Below are 16,010 nucleotides of genomic sequence, written 5' to 3'. Positions count from 1 at the left end.
CTGAAAAGTAATCGTTTCTTTTTTGCCGATTCTACCAGACTCTGACATTTTGGACACTTATAACGAGTACTTTGGTATTCCAACTGATGTCCAAAGCAGTGAAAGGAAAGGAAATGACGATGATATTTTTCTAACGATTCTTATAAGATTATTACAATATTTAATTGTAAGAATAATTATTTGATTTTATAAGATTATTATGAGATTTAGTTATAAGAATAATCATTCGAATTTACAAGATCGAAGTATATATTGACCGATGGTGTGCAATATGTTACTGTTATTATTTTTCTAAAGATTTTGTTGATGATACTGCGGCTGTGCCCCATATCGCGGTACTGCCAAGCCGTTTTTAATATCTGCAAAATTAAGTAATAGGCCTACATTCTCGTATAGATATACATCTATTTATATGACAACCAGCTAAGATCTGTTTAGACTTTTAAATTCAGCATAATTTTTTTGAAAAAATTCAGAAATCTAGATAAATATCACAACTCCTTGATGTTGGTTGCTATGACCAATGATATACAGCTTCACCCAGCCTATGTATATTACACAGCAGCTTGCCATTTTACTTCCAATATTGCGTTTCTCCTATTGCAGGGAGAGATATAAACATATAATCTTTTTTCTTTCATTATTGCTGTTTGTTGTACATAAAAACACCCAGTACATTACAGCTACCCTTGCAGCTACCATTGCAGTTCTCCTATTGCACTGCAATGCCATTTGACTGCTAATATTGCATTTACAGTATCAACCGGCAGTACCCTTTCTTTATACATTATCCCTTTGAGCGTGGTCTGTATGGCAGGGGAAATTGTAGTTTAACTAAAACTTTGAATGCAGCGCCATAGAAATAATTAATCGCTGGATCAGGCTAACAGTAGTTCCTTGTTTAATGCGGTCTTGATACTTCAACATATGTAAAGTATGTTTTAGCGATTACGATGGAATTTGGATAACTATCTTCAGACTAAAACTCTTGCATAGCGATTATGTGGCTGAAACTTCCTCATTACTGGCACAAAAAAACAATGTGTGAAAGTTTTGCTCTTCTGAAAAAAGTGTTTGGACGTTCATATTGACTAGTTCAGCAGTGCAGAAAAAGAGTTGAGGTCAGCCGATACTGTGGAAGGTATTGAACAGCCAAAAGATAAAATGGTTCCAACTAAAAGCAACAATCAGAACGCAACTGGCCAAGGGAACAATGCAAATATTTTTGTTTTAAACTTGTTTACTTTTGTTTCTGCATGTATTTTGAATATGTTTTTATGTCACTTGTTTTTAAATGTATATTTGTAGCATTTGATAGAATATTATTATATAATTTATAAATCTGCATATTTATAGTATATTATTTGATAGCATCATTGGGGTTATCTATAATACTCGGCTTACAAAGGATTGATGCTCATTACTACTCTACTAGTGCACATGAAAAACAAATTTGGATGCAAACTGTACAAAACATCAATGAGTAAAATGAGCTTTTATGTAACATTGCTATAAATAGTTATGAAATAAAAATAATTCTTGAAATTAACAAAAAAAATTGAAAACTCCAGCAAACTGCGGCGCAGGCCATAAGATCGTTGTAGGTTATTTGTAAAAAATATATATAAACTGGTGGAGATAATTCTCAGCTTCCTAATGCATATTTAGTTAAAGATCTACATGTACAAGAAGTGGAGGTGAGATACAGCAGGTTTCTTGAATCTTAAAGGGTTAATGTTGTTCCATCTGAAGGAGAGCGCTAGATATATGATAGGTGACATTCGCTTCACCTGTTAAAGGGGTAAATTTATCTTCCCAAAACTCTTACAAGCTATTTGACAAATACAACAAAAACCTTTATTTGAACCAACACTTCTAATAGGGTGCCACTATAAAGGAAGGGTGGAAAAATAAGGCGTATGGCATTCAAATAAAAGTTTTCTGGTACTTTTAAACATATAGTTAACCATGGCTAAGATAAACTATGCTATAGGAAACAATGGCTATGATAAACTATGCTATAGTAAACTATGGCTATGATAATCTATGCTATAATAAATCATGGCTTTGATAAACTATGGTATAGTAAACAATGGCCATGATAAACTAAGCTATAGTAAACCATGGCTATGGTAAACTATGCTATAGTTAACCATGGCCATGATAAACTATGTTATAGTAAAACACGGCTATGATAAACTATGTTATAGTAAACCATTGATATGATAAACTATGCTATAGTAAACCATGGCTATGTTAAACTAGGCTATAGTAAACAATGGCCATAATAAACTATGCTATAGTAAACCATGGCTATGATAAACTATGTTATAGTAAACCATGGCCATGATTACTTATGCTGTAGTAAACCATGGCTATGATAAACTATGCTATAGTAAACAATGGCCATGATAAACTATGCTATAGTAAACCATGGCTATGATAAAGTATGCCATAGTAAACCATGGCTATGATAAACTATGATATAGTAAACCATGGCTATGATAAACTATGCTATAGTAATGTCACAGTGTGTGCTCACACTGAATGCTAATGACTCTACCAGCCGTACAGTAGCTGAGTCAGCTTATCCTATTATTATACATGTATGATTACTTATGCTAGCTATGTTTGGGCTAGCTATGTTTGTCAGTTGCTTACACACATGCTATGCATACAGTACATTACAGTTCATACAGTTCATACAATGTCACATTATTAACTTACAAATCATGGCTTTATGATATGGTGTCAGGAGTTAGACTTTTTAGGAGAACAAAAAGAAAACATGGCAGAAGGCGGGCTCAAGCCGCCGGCAAGTTTTGTAAATTCTACAGACAATCCCAGCGAGACTAGTAGAAGTTCGAAAGCATGGTTCGAGCAATATGATTTTTACATGATAGCAACAGAAAAGACTAAAAAGGATGGTGAAATACAAGTTGCGACTTTATTGACACTGCTTGGCGCACAAGGCCAAGAAATATTTCGAACACTGATCATTGCAGACCGAAAAGACATTGCAGAAGTAAAGAAGACGTTCACTAAACACTTCAACCTTCAAGTAAAGACAGTCTTTGAGCGATTCAAATTTCACAGCAGAGTTCAGAAGCAAGGCGAGCCACTTGAAAGCTTTGTGACAGCAGTTCGAGACCTCATCACAACTTGTGAATTCCATGCTGATAAGAAAGACAACGCGCTACTGGAAAGAATTGTAGCAGGTATATTGTCTAAGTCAGTTTGTGAGGATATATTCAATTTGCCAGGTGATTCTACATTACAGGAGGTTATCTCAGTATGCCAACGTAAAGAGGCTACCACGCAATACCTCAGAGAAATGAACCACCCGACAGATGGTGTTAATGCCATACGAAGTGTCATACCCCACAACAGAAAGTATCCTCGTCACAGAGCAAGAGCCCAAACCTACAATCGGATAGGCAATATAGAGCTGGACCGTTACAAACGATAAAGAACTGTAATTACTGCGCAGTGAAACATCAACGAGGGAAGTGCCCAGCTTATGGAAAGGTGTGCAGGAAATGTTCCCGTAAAAATCGCTTTTCCGCTGCATGCTTATCTACACGAGATAATAGTAACAGCACTGCCAATGAGGTATCGGAACCTGACAATGTTAATACTAGAGACATTGCATTTGCCATCAATGATGGAAGTGAATGGACAATCAATGCTAAGTGCAATGGTAAGCCATTACGATTAAAAGTGGATACGGGAGCATCATGTAATGTAATTTCACAGACTGTAATAGCCAGCGTAAATAGTCAGGTGACAATTGTCAAGCATGCTAGATCATGAGTGTCTTTTACTGGACATGCACTTGATGTATTAGGCAAGGTTATGTTACTGGTGGATGTTAGCAATACGTATCATACAGTGGAGTTTATAGTCGTAAAAACTGATACAAACATGGCAACTTTATTGGGGTTGCCCAGTTGCATTGATCTTGGATTGGTTGATAGGGCTGGTTCTGTCACAGATAGGGTAGCTAAAAAATTCACTGATGTGTTCAATGGTCTTGGCAGGTTGCCATGTAAGCATGCCTTGCAACTAAAAGAGACCGCTCAGCCTGTTATACAAAGTCCTAGGATGGTTCCATTTAGACTAAGGGATAAACTAAAGTTCACATTACAATATATGGAAAGTGAGGGCACAATAGCTAAAGTAAGACAGGCAACTGACTGGGTGCACCCTATAGTAAACATACTAAAACCTGACGGGTCACTCCGGATTTGTCTAGACCCTACACAGATAAATAAAAATCTAAAACGCGAGCATTTTGCATTACCAACAGCTAGTGAAATATTTGCTAAACTTTCAAAGTCTCGAGTATTCACTACGTTAGATGCAACCTAAGAACTTTTGCAGATTGAATTAGATGAGGCTAGCAGTTTGTTGATGGCTTTTGCCACTCCATTTGGTAAATATCGATTTCTTAAATTGCCTTATCGAACATCCTCTAGTCTTGAGGTATTTTGTTGAACCGTGTTGGAATTATTTGAAGACATTGAAGGAGTGGAATGCTACGTAGATGATTTGTTGATTCATGCAGCGACTGAAACTGAGCACGATAAAATCTTAGAGTTGGTATTGCAGAGAAGCAGGGATTGTAATCTGAAATTGAAAGAGTCGAAATGCAATTTTAGGCAGTCTGAGTTGAAATATCTAGGTCACGTTATAGGCGATGGTACTATCAGGGCCGATGTCCGTAAGGTGGATGCAATTACAAAAATACCCAAACCACAGTGTAAAGATGATGTCAGTAGGCTTTTAGGAATGGCCACATATCTAGCTGAGTTCTGTCCGAATCTGTCGGAAGTTACCACCCCACTGCGCGAGCTGACTAAAAAGGGTGTAGAATGGTCATGGAGCGAAGCAGCTGAGCAGGCGTTTGAGAAACTAAAATTCCTCGTATCATCTAGCCCAACACTAAAAATGTTTGATCCAGAATTGCCAGTTACTCTATCAGTTGATGCCAGTCAGTTGAGCATGGGAGCAGTAATAATGCATGCAGGCCAACCAATAGAATATGCCAGTTGCTCCCTTACGGAAACACAGAGAAAATATGCGCAAATTGAGAAGGAGTACCTCGCGATTCAGTATGGTCTGAGGCGGTTTCAACAGTACATGTACGGGCAGCATGTCATGGTAGAAACAGACCATCTACCACTAATTGGAATTATGAAAAGGGTTTAAATGAGCTTAGCCCTAGATTGATGCGTATGAGACTACGCAATCAAGGATACGATTACACTTTAATTCATACACCAGTTAGAAACCTAATTTTGGCTGATACACTGTCACATGCATTTCTTCCTAGCTACGGTGCTGAGGCTAATAAACTTGAAGCATTAGATCATGATCAGATTGATTCAATAACCACAGGCATTATCACACAGCCTCTGTTCAAGGAAAAGTTGAGTCAGGCAACCAAACTAGATCCCACAATGCAGATACTAGCGTCATACATAGAGCATGGTTGGCCAATGACTAAACACGCTTGCCTTGAGCCAGTAAAACCTTACTGGAATGTAAAATCTGATCTCACAATGCGTAATGACCTGTTACTGTGCCGGGCCCAGATAGTTATTCCTATAGCAATGAGGAAAACGGTGTTGGACCAAATACATGCTGGTCACATGGGAGTTAGTAAATGTACTGAGCGAGCCAAAGGTGCAGTTTATTGGCCAGGCTATTTAGGTCAGATTAGAGATTTGATAGAATTGTGTTCTGTTTGTCAAGAATACATGAGATCGAACAGTCAGTATAGCTTTGAACCATATGATATACCAGAATACCCTATGAAGTCGGTTAGTATGGACATTTTCCACCTCTATTGCAACGATTATTTGGTAGCAGTAGATTGATATTCGAAGTGGCTAGCCTGCTATCAATTAAAAACTTCTCGGTCTTTAGAAGTCATAGATTTACTAAAAAGGCAGTTCATCGACTTTGGTCGGCCTAAAACCTTGGTCAGTGACAATGCGTCATATTTCACATCTTATGAATTTAAATGCTTCATTGAGGATAATGACGTTAAACACATAACTTCCTCTTCCTATCATTCACGCTCTAACGGGTTGGCCGAACGCATGGATCAAACCATCAAAAACAGCCTCAGAAAGGGGTTGATATCTGGTCAGACATTGTGTGATGTTTTGGCCACATTACGGTCAACTCCATTGGGTGACTAACTCCCATCTCCAGCAGTTTTGCTACAGGCTCGAAATTTAAGAGGACAATTACATTGCCTACCCCACCAACTCAAGCCCCAAGGACTACATCTAGGGGAAATACACAGTCACTTTGTTAAAAGGCAATCACAAGCTATATTTCAGAACAACACAGCTACCCTTCCCACTGAGTATTGCGTAGGAATGAAAGTTTGGTGTAAACTAGGCCATAGAAAGTGGGCAGAAGGTGTTATTGTTGAACACGCGGAAACGCCTCGAAGTTACTACATCACATTATCGGATGGCAAAGTTTTCAGGCGCAACATAAAGGCTCTGAGACCTAACCGATCTTCTCATGCTTATAATAAAACCTCGATTAACGATCACATTTATAAACAACAGAAACTCGTTGAAAGTACTAATTCTGATAGAACCTTGATTAATGATAACCTTGACAAACAACAGAGACTGGTTGAAAGTACTAATTCTGATAAAACTTTGGTTCCGGTCCAGTCTGCTCAGCAAAGTCAGTTAGCTGTTGTTCCCAAGTCTGTTGACCAGTGTGGCACCGCCACTCCTGCATCGACAGGTGCAACCAATCCTAATCAAATGAGTTCAAGCTTTTCCTCAGTAGTCACTAGGTCGGGAAGAGTGTACAAACCACCCACTCGTTTAGGTTTCTCTTGATTAGGACAATTATTGGAAGCTACATCCACCAGATTTTTGTGTCTTTTTATTTAAAAAAAATCATGTTTTGTTTTTGGTGTGGTTTTGGGCTAAGAGTCTATTTCTATCAAGAATCAGATTTTGTACAATTGTGTTTTGCAATCAACTTCTATTATTTTAAACTGTTATGTAGATATGTTAGTTTTCTGTAAGTGTCTGACTTGTGATATTTTAGATCAGTTTGAATTGTAACAACAACTAAAAGAGGAAGATGTCACAGTGTGTGCTCACACTGAAAGCTAATGACTCTACCAGCAGTACAGTAGCTGAGTCAGCTTATCCTATTATTATAAGATTACTTATGCTAGCTATGTTTGGGCTAGCTATGTTCGCCAGTTGCTTACACACATGCTATGCATACAGTACATTACAGTTCATACAATATAACATTATTAACTTACAAATCATGACTTTATAATAGTAAACAATGGCCATGATAAACTATGCTATATTAAACAATGGCCATGATAAACTATGATATAGTAAACCATGGCTATGATAAACTATGCTATAGTAAACAATGGCCATGATAAACTATGCTATAGTAAACAATGGCCATGATAAACTATGCTATCGTAAACCATGGCTATGATAAACTATGCTATAGTAAACCATGGCTATGATGAACTATAATATAGTAAACCATGACTATGATAAAATATACTATAGGAAGCAATGGCCATGATAAACTATGCTATAGTAAACAATGGCCATGATAAACTATGCTATAGTAAACCATGGCTATGATAAACTATGCTATATTAAACAATGGCCATGATAAACTATGCTATCGTAAACCATGGCTATGATAAACTATGCTATAGTAAACCATGGCTATGATGAACTATAATATAGTAAACCATGACTATGATAAAATATACTATAGGAAGCAATGGCCATGATAAACTATGCTATAGTAAACAATGGCCATGATAAACTATGCTATAGTAAACCATGGCTATGATAAACTATGTTATAGTAAACCATGCCCATGATAAACCATGGCTATGATAAACCATGGCTATGATAAACTATGTTATAGTAAACCATGGCTATGATAAACTATGCTATAGTAAACCATGGGTATGATAAACTATGTTATAGTAAACCATGGCCATGATAAACTATGCTATACTAAACCATGACTATGATAAACTAGGCTATAGTAAACAATGGCCATGATAAACTATGCTATAGTAAACCATGGATATGATAAACTATGCCAATTTAAACCAAGGCTATGATAAACTATGCTATAGTAAACTATGGCTATGATAAACTCTGCTATAATAAACCATGGCCATGATAAACTTTGTTATAGTAAACCATGAATATAATAAACTATGCTATAGTAAACCATAGCTATGACAATCTATGCTATAGTAAACCATGGCTATGATGAATTATGCTATAGTAAACCACGGCTATGATAAATTATGCTATAATAAACCATGGCTATGATAAAACATGTTATAGTAAACCATGGCTATGATAAACTATGTTATAGTAAACAATGGCCTTGATAAACTATGCTATAGTCAGCCATGGCTATGATAAACTACGTTATAGTAAACCATGGCCATGATAAACTATGCTATAGTAAACCATGGCTATGATAAACTAAGCTATGGTAAACCTTGGCTATGATAAACTATGCTATAGTAAACCATGGCTATGATAAACTATGCTATAGTCAACATGGCTATAATTAACTTTGACTTTGCTATAATAAACCATGGCTATGATAAACTATGCTATAGTCAACCATGGCTATAATTAACTTGGCCTTTGCTATAATAAACCATGGCTATGATAAACTATGTTATAGTAACCAATGGCCTTGATAAACTATGCTATAGTCAGCCATGGCTATGATAAACTACGTTATAGTAAACCATGGCCATGATAATTTATGCTATAGTAAACAATAGCTATGATAAACTAGGCTATAGTAAACAATGGCTATGATAAACTAGGCTATAGTAAACAATGGCTATGATAAACTATGCCATAGTAAACCATGGTTATAATAAACTAAGCTATGGTAAACTTTGGCTATGATAAACTATGCTATAGTAAACCATGGCTATGATAAACTATGCTATAGTCAACATGGCTATAATTAACTTTGCCTTTGCTATAATAAACCATGGCTATGATAAACTATGCTATAGTAAACCATGGCTATGATAAACTATGCTATAGTCAGCCATGGCTATGATAAACTACGTTATAGTAAACAAAGCCATGATAAACTATGCTATAGTAAACAATGGCTATGATAAACTAGGCTATAGTAAACCATGGCTATGATAAACTATGCTATAGTCAACATGGCTATAATTAACTTTGCCTTTGCTATAATAAACCATGGCTATGATAAACTATGCTATAGTAAACCATGGCTATGATAAACTATGCTATAGTAAACCATGGCTATGATAAACTATGTTATAGTAAACAATGGCCTTGATAAACTATGCTATAGTCAGCCATGGCTATGATAAACTACGTTATAGTAAACAAAGCCATGATAAACTATGCTATAGTAAACAATGGCTATGATAAACTAGGCTATAGTAAACAATGGCCATGATAAACTATGCTATAGTAAACCATGGCTATGATGAACTATGCTATAGTAAACCATGGCTATGATAAACTATGCTATAGTAAACCATGGCTATGATAAACTATGTTATAGTAAACAATGGCCTTGATAAACTATGCTATAGTCAGCCATGGCTATGATAAACTACGTTATAGTAAACAAAGGCCATGATAAACTATGCTATAGTAAACAATGGCTATGATAAACTAGGCTATAGTAAACAATGGCCATGATAAACTATGCTATAGTAAACCATGGCTAAGATAAACTATGCTATAGTAAACCATGGCTATGATAAACTATGCTATAGTAAACCATGACTATGATAAACTTTGCTACAGTAAACCATGGCCATGATAAACTATGCCATAGTAAACCATGGTTATAATAAGTTAAGCTATGGTAAACCTTGGCTATGATAAACTATGCTATAGTATACCATGGCTATGATAAACTATGCTATAGTAAACCATGGCTATGATAAACTTTGCTACAGTAAACTATGGCTGTGATAAACTGTGCTATTGTGAACCATGGCAATAATAACCTTCGCTATAGTAAACTATGGCTTTAGTAAACCTTGCTATAGTCAACCGTGACTACAATAACCGTTGCTATAGTTAAGCGTGGCTATAACATACCTTGTTATAATGAATCATATAATTGCCTTTATATTGAATCAAATAACTCATCTTTTTATTTCTATCGATAATATGCATTAATAATCTATATACTGTATATATATATAACTCAAAGTTTGCGGTCGCCTGTTGACGCCGTGAGTCGCTCAGTTTTTCCAGCTATAGCGATTAATATCTAGCAATAACGTTTTGCAAAAAATTTGATAACGAAACCTCTGGTTCACCAGGTGATAACCTAACCCTTTAAGCTAGGCGAGATGCAATGAATTTTTTGGGCGATATGTGTCGTTATCTGGTTTAAATTACACATAGCACTTTGCTCCAAGCAGCATCGCTAAAGCTTGCTCTCACATCTTTTATTAGCAAGCTTAACAATAAGTATACTAACTTACTCAAAATAGCCATTGACGAATTGCTAGATTAATGGCAAGCGGCGGGCCACTACATTATCTGCCACTGTTCATAAGCTGTTTTTAATACCCCTCAATGCTTGGCGTTTGCCTAGTATATTTATAATAATAATTTGCATCGAAAATAGATTATAATGGAATGTGAATAGTTATATTGTAACCCTACCAGAGTGCATTTTTGGTCTAATGTCTTTAACATGAGCCATTGAACTAGTTATTGTTGGTCCTTTAAAATCGTTGGGATGGGCTGGATTACAGAGCCAACAAATCAATCCCACTAGTAACAGAACAGTGAGCTACGCGCAAGTTAAGATTCATTTTAGAGGGATTGTAGTTGGCAACACAAGCCTGGCCACCATAGAGCTCTCCAAAGATGCTTCACTTACTGGTAGTTAGTTGTCTGTGCTATAGGGTAATCTTGGCATCATCTCCAGTTGAGTGGTTTATACACAGATAATAACACTGTAGCTTCATCTGTAGACTAACAGTAGGGGTAGATGTACATGATGTTGTATCAATTATAGTAAAGCATTATAACATGTTTTGTAATTATTGTATATAGTGTATGTACATATACTATAATTACCAGCATGTTATAATGTTTGTATATTTATATATATATACTTATATAAATATACATGTATATATAAATATATATTTATACATATAAATATATATATATATATAAATATTTATTTATATATATATAAGTATTAATTTATAAATATAATAATATATATTTATATATATATAAATGTATATATATATACATATATTTATATATATATAAATATACATGTATGAAGTATATTAAAAACTACAGGTTAAAATCATTACTACTAATAGTTTCATGCAATCGCGTTTCAATCTTCAGGTAGAAGATTGCAATGCGATTGGATGAATGCGTATATATACATATATATATATATATATATATATAGACAAAGTGGACGCTGCACAGTTCGTTACAGAGTGCTCAATGATAAATCAGAGCTAAATTATAAAATATTTATAAGTGGAACTTCACTCTATAAGTTAAACATTTTATTACTAATAGTTTCATGTGGTACACTCATGTGGTATATATATATATATATATATATATATATATATATATATATATATATATATATATATATATATATATATACAGACAAACATGAATAACTCAAACTTCACGGGACTGAGTGAAAGTGTTTGAGTTATCAGAGCGTTCAAGTTATCAGAGCACTGTCATAAGTCCATGTATTTATTAGTAGACACATGTACATATACAAACTATAATACAAATCAAAAGCATGAATGGCTTGTTTAAATTAAATGCTTCTAATGTAAAGTTTAAAAATTTTTTATCAGAAAGTATAGAGATTTTTCCAACACTTGAGATTTTTTGTTTAATGTGATGTGACTGCCAGGACGTTTTCAGATTAAAGTTGGCAAAACTTGATCACTGTTGAAATGCTTCAAAGAAAGGACATCTTTTTCTTTTGAGCGTTTTAACCCCATTTTAACCAAAATCCATTTTGCTGATTTTTATTGAAACTTATGTGAAAGTTACCTCACTTTTCCTAGCCTTAGTAGGACCATCACTAAGCGGATGTTTGGTAAAAATCAAATTTCACCAAACCTTTAGAAAAGTCGTTGACAAAAATATTTTGCCGATGATGGTAATAACAATGCCTACGAACTACTAAAAGTTGGGGTTTATCTCTATGGCTTGGAATAAAGTGATATTCTAAAGCAATAACAACCGCTTCGGTAGCTGTTGGGCAAAAACTGTTCGAGTAAACGAAGTTGAGGTCGAGTTATCTGAAGCAATTTATCATTGCATGGGAACAAACCAAACAAAACCAATTGAGTTAACCATGTGTTCGAGCTATCCGAAGGTGAGTTATCCATGTTTGATAGTATATACATACATATATATATATATATATATATAAATATATATATACGTGTACATATATATATATATATAAATATATATATATATATTTATATGAGACTCAAACAGCCACAGAATGAAATCACTCTAAATTACTGGACAATAAAATAGGTTTGGTTTGATGTTCATATTGTTATTGCAGATATTATCCCGATAGACCAGGGCCATAACAATGATAGAATGATACCTTCAGATATTCCTTTGTACATCACAACACACACTGGCTACCCAACTGAAAAGTACCGAAATGACATTAACTCTTCTCTAACGCTCACTGGTGTGCGTCCAGACTCCCTTCTCAGACTAGATATGGTCATCAGGCTTGCGATTGAGCTCGAAGATAGCTTTGACTACCTGGAAATAATCGGAGTCGCAGGGTATCAAAATCAAACGAAGAAAATTATCGCCGACCACAGTGAACGATTGATCCTGTATCTTCATCTAGTTGATAACAATATAACCTTCAGATTCATCTCTGATGCAACCATAGCTCACCAAGGAGCGCTCATCAAACTCCACAGTGAGTATGCACTTAACGTTTTATCTACTAGCCGAAACTATCCCAAGTTAAGAGGGATAGAAATGCTACAAGAACTGAAGTGGCAACCATTATTGTATCATATCATGTTATATAATTTCATATTGTATCACATCATACTATGTTTTCATGATGCGCAGTGCTTCGGAGTTGGGCCCTCTCCGAATCGTGGAAACAGCGTCTTCGCACTGAAATCACTGCGCACCGATCAGTGCGAAGCCAGTGCAAATTCGCAGCAAGGAAACAGCTATTGCGCAGTGGCTGCGCATCACTCTCTTGTTGTAGAGGCAGATTCATCGAGCGCCATAACCGCGTACGAAGGTTTTCTCGCGTATATTGTTCTTTTCTATTCTTCTGCTCTTCTTTCAATTAAATATGGTTTGCACTTATGAGGATGATGAAGTGATTACTTTTTTGGACTTTATTATTGATACCAACACTTTTCAAAAGATAGATGGCAAGTCCCAAAGTAATATTAAAATATTTGATATGCTGGCTGCAAAGGTGGCTGAGCGAGCTGCGGACGGTGAAGGGAAGTCGTGGAGTCCAAAGACAGGGACTCAGTGGCGTATTAAATGGAAATCATTGAAGTCGAAATATCTACGCTACAAGGCTGAAGCATCAAAGTCTGGTAAGTAAAAGTTGGTCAAACAAAGCACCAGATACTCTTTCCTATCACATAAAATTAATTCTATTTTGCAGATAGTCGGTGATTGACTTACCTATTATGTATTACACGATGTATTATCATTATTTTTGTTAAAAATAATTGTTTTCTAATAGCAATAAAACATGTAATGTACAATAGTAACATTTTATCAATATGTTATTTTATCTTTGTGATATACCATACACAACTGCTCATACTCACGCTGATACATTTGTCATTTCCGTTATCCAGGAGCACCAGCACCCTCGTGGCGCTTTTACCTAAAGCTTCAGGAGGTTATGGGTCATAGACCCATAGCTAATGAGATCGACACGGAGGAGCAGGCAGAAAATACCCAAGGTTTGTGAAGCATGCTATTTACATACTATGTGATTGATCTTAAAAATAATTGAACAGAACTTGATTTCATGTAAAACCAGACCTGCTAGCTGCTGTTGAATTGTGTAAGGAAGGTGTTGCATTTGAGTGGGGTGGTCCTAACCTAGGGTATCTGGGTCGACAATACAAGACATATTAATAAAATTTTTATAAATTTATTTAAAAATATCTAATTTTAACAGATGTTGACTCTGATCAGGAGAGGCCCAGATCTGCTGTGTCAGCATGTTCATCTTCTTCGACCAACAGGAGAAAGAGGTCGAGAGATGATGAGGACATGCATGATTTGAAGAGGATCTTAACAGAGCAAAGACAAGACGACCTAAAGGCTGTTGCTGCCATTATCGAAAAAAGTTCAATGACAATGTTGAATGGAATTTCTACTATTATGCAACAGATAATGCAACAACCCTCCACACCTTATGCCATGCCAAACCACCTCCAGGGCTCTGTCCCTTTTCCGCAACCTCCTAATGATACTTTCGCCAGCCCACCCCACACCATCAGTAATACATTTCTTCACACCACCCATTCGTCAAATAATGCATTCGCTTCAACCATACCACCCCACCGCCACAATATTTCCCCCCGTGCACCCCACACTGCAACCAATCCTGAAAGGCTACCTACCTCATTGGCCAGTAATGAATTGTCAGGGTACAATGTGCCCACGTTAGACTAGTACTTTGAACTACGTAAAGACTTCACATAAATATTGGAGACAGTTCATGTATGTTCAGTTGAAATTATTATTTACATTATTATTTTCTACTCTGTAAAGATTTTACATAAATATTGAATACAGTAACACAATTAGTTCAACTCACTCACAAAATTAATGTAACAAATTCAAATGCGGTTTTACATGTGAAAGGGACGGAGTAATGGCTGGGTGTGAGCAAGGAACTCTTTGATAGTATCACGGATCTCAACTGCATCTCTAGTTTTCTCATGATTGAACACAGGTGGCGGCTGTTCACATTCAGCTGGTTCATCTGCTAGTCTGTTGAGAAGGTGGCGGGGAATCACAACTTTTCTAGTTTCCAGCATGTTATGCAATATACAGCATGTAGTAATAAGCTTGGGCACCAACATATACTTGACATCAATACACTTCCGCAGCATTCTCCAGCGTGCTTTGAGTCTTCCAAACGCAATCTCGACACACATGCGTGCTTTGCTGTGGTAAACATTAAATGACTCCTTTTCGGGTGACAAGTTGGCCCCTGTGAAACCTTTAATGATTTGTCTAGATATAGGGTATGCAGGGTCGCCAAGGATGTGGAGTGGAAGACTCTCTCCATGAACAATTTTATCCCGTTTTGGCATATTTTGCATCACTAATGTACTCAGCCTTGATCTTCTAAAAACGGCGGCACCGTGAGCACTGCCTGGGGTGTTGGCATAAACGTCTCTAAACAGATACTGAACATCAACCACCGCTTGCATGACAACACTTGGATACATTTTCCTACATAGAAAATCAGCCATGCCATCAGCAGGTGGTATGATCTCAAAGTGTGTTCCATCGACAGCCCCTATGGCTTGTGGGTATTTGTAATTAGCTTCGATGATATCAGCAATCTCCCCTGCTTCTACATCTGAGTACCAGGTGATGAACTGATGTTTTTTTCTTGACATTGCATGGCAGAAAGCATACAAGCATCGATGAACTGTAGTCTTACTGACCCCGAACACTGTTGCAACTTTGCTATATTCGCAGCATGAAGCCAGTTTGAAGATTGCTATGCACACCCTGTGAATAAGAGAATATTGCCACAATTAACCAAACAGTTTTACAAGACATATTGAAAAATGTACCATTATTCCTATATGGCATGTTTTCCGTATGCCACAATTCCTACATGACATAATAAATGAATGGCATTACCTCTTCTTCAGT

The 16,010-nt window shown here is 36.2% G+C and overlaps 1 protein-coding gene across 1 annotated transcript; it reads right to left on the bottom strand.

Moving 5' to 3' along the window:
• Positions 1-14,968: 14,968 nt before the first annotated feature.
• On the bottom strand, positions 14,969-15,748 carry LOC137405101 (uncharacterized). The gene has a single exon (XM_068091326.1). The coding sequence runs from the start codon at positions 15,746-15,748 to the stop codon at positions 14,969-14,971; it is 780 nt and encodes a 259-aa protein (XP_067947427.1).
• Positions 15,749-16,010: the final 262 nt, after the last annotated feature.

The sequence above is a fragment of the Watersipora subatra genome, chromosome 9 (assembly GCF_963576615.1).
Source record: "Watersipora subatra chromosome 9, tzWatSuba1.1, whole genome shotgun sequence".
In the NCBI taxonomy this organism is placed as follows: Eukaryota; Metazoa; Bryozoa; class Gymnolaemata; order Cheilostomatida; family Watersiporidae; genus Watersipora; species Watersipora subatra.
The sequence above is the reverse complement of the archived record's forward strand: the minus strand, read 5'-3'. Positions and strand labels throughout refer to the sequence as shown.